Source organism: Tupaia chinensis, unplaced genomic scaffold, assembly GCF_000334495.1.
Source record: "Tupaia chinensis unplaced genomic scaffold, TupChi_1.0 Scaffold000279_1, whole genome shotgun sequence".
Lineage (NCBI taxonomy): Eukaryota > Metazoa > Chordata > Mammalia > Scandentia > Tupaiidae > Tupaia > Tupaia belangeri.
Window position 1 is genome coordinate 133,311 of NW_006159762.1, and position 1,990 is coordinate 135,300.

Consider the following 1,990-nt stretch of genomic DNA (forward strand, 5'->3'; position numbering starts at 1 on the left):
GTCTGGGACTTGAACCATGGTCAACTACGTGGGAGTCCAGTCACATAGCCATTACGCTAACTGGTGGTCCCTCTTTTTTTTTTTTTTTCGTAGAGAGATTTTTGCTATTGGGTGCATATACTCACTGGAGAGACAGAGAGAAGCAGAGAGACAGAAAGTGGGAAATCACTCCCATGAGGGGATGGCTATGCCACAGTCGCTTTTATATTCTCCTCTCGGGATTTTGGGTATGTAAACATACATGCCTGGTGTGAGTTTTAAGCTGCCAGGTCTGGGACTCAAACCACAATCATCAACTATGTGGAAGTCCAGCGATATAACCGTTACACACCTACTGATCTCTTTATTTATTTATTTAGAGTTTTTTTCTATAGAGCACATGCACTCACCAGAAAAACAGAGAGACAGAAAGTGAGAGATCCCCCCCAGGGGGGACGGCCAGACCACAGTCCTTTTTTCTCCATTCTCCTATCGGGATCTTGGGCATGCATGCACACGCACCCGGCGTGAGTTTAAGCTACTGGGTCTGGGACTCGAACCTGGTCGACTACATGGGAATCCAACAATGTACCATTATGCCATCTGCTGGTCCCAGATCTCTTTACTTTTTAAAATATCAGTAAACTATAGTGCTATCTGTACCCTACACTAATTCACTGTGTCTGGATTGCCCTTTAGCTCCGAAGCTGAAAATAGAGATGTCAAACCTTGAGAGTGTTTATATAGTCTCCCCTACAAGCAAAGACATGTAGGTCTAGGGCCCAGAGGAGCACAGCTCAGTCTTGCCTATATCCATGGATGTAGCATTGTGGCATGACTACAGGCATGATCATGCTGCCACAAGGGGCCATGAGGTGTTGTTCCTCATCACCCTTGCCTACATCTCTTCAGCCCTGTTTAGTTTCTTGTATTTCCTCTTTCATTAAACTGTCCTTATAGTCACCATCTCCCCAGTTATATCTACAATCTGATCTCTCTGAAGACTTTGCTACTTCATGTGCCAGTATGTCCTTCCTCTTCTGATTTTGGTCCCCTACCTTTCTGCATGGTCCATGCTTTCTCTGTTTACCTACTCAGGTTTGTTACTGCTTTCACTCTTTTTGCCTTGATTTTTCTTTCTGCCTTTTTCTTTCCCTGCTTCCTGAGTCCTGTTACCTTATTTTGCTTAGCTACACAATACAGAACAGGCCAAAGAGGCATGTGAGAAGTATGTGCTCTTAGCATTATAAGTATCAGTCATAGGACTTTTCTGCCCTCTGGTTTTCACTCTTATATTTGTGTTTTTTATTGTGCCAGATGGTGAGACCAGAACTCAGAATGATCGGGAAATTTCTGAAGATTCAGGATCACATGGAGTGCTATTGGGAAGATTCCAAAAGGATATTTCTCAGGGTCTTAAGTTTGAAGAAGCCTATGAACAAGAAGTTAGTCTGAAGAGGCAGCTGGGGAACTCTTCTGAGGAAATTTTGAGTAGAAAAATACAAGATTTTGGTCAAGTGACAGTCGAGAAAAAGCTAACTCCTATGGGAGAGAGAAGCGAGAAATATAATGAATTTGGGAACAGCTTCACTGTGAGTTCCAACCTTATTTCACATCAGAGACTTCCTGTGGGAGACAGACCCCATAAGTGTGATGAATGTAGCAAGAGCTTTAATCGAACTTCAGATCTTATTCAACACCAGAGAATCCATACTGGGGAAAAACCCTATGAATGTAGCGAATGTGGGAAGGCCTTCAGCCAGAGCTCACACCTCATTCAGCATCAAAGAATCCACACTGGGGAGAAACCTTATGAATGTAATGACTGTGGGAAGACCTTCAGTTGTAGCTCTGCTCTCATTCTGCATCGGAGGATCCACACTGGGGAGAAACCTTATGAATGTAACGAGTGTGGAAAAACCTTTAGCTGGAGCTCCACCCTCACTCACCATCAGAGAATCCACACTGGCGAGAAGCCTTATGCTTGTAATGAATGCGGGAAGGCCTTCAG

At 44.0% G+C, this 1,990-nt stretch overlaps 1 protein-coding gene across 1 annotated transcript in view; it reads left to right on the forward strand.

Moving 5' to 3' along the window:
- ZNF3 (zinc finger protein 3) overlaps positions 1-1,990 on the forward strand; it is a 7,410-nt gene that overhangs the window by 3,888 nt on the left and 1,532 nt on the right. The window contains 1 exon segment of the mRNA XM_006150131.3: positions 1,297-1,990. This exon segment is cut by the window's right edge and continues 326 nt beyond it. Within this exon segment, the coding sequence (XP_006150193.2) occupies positions 1,297-1,990 (694 nt within the window).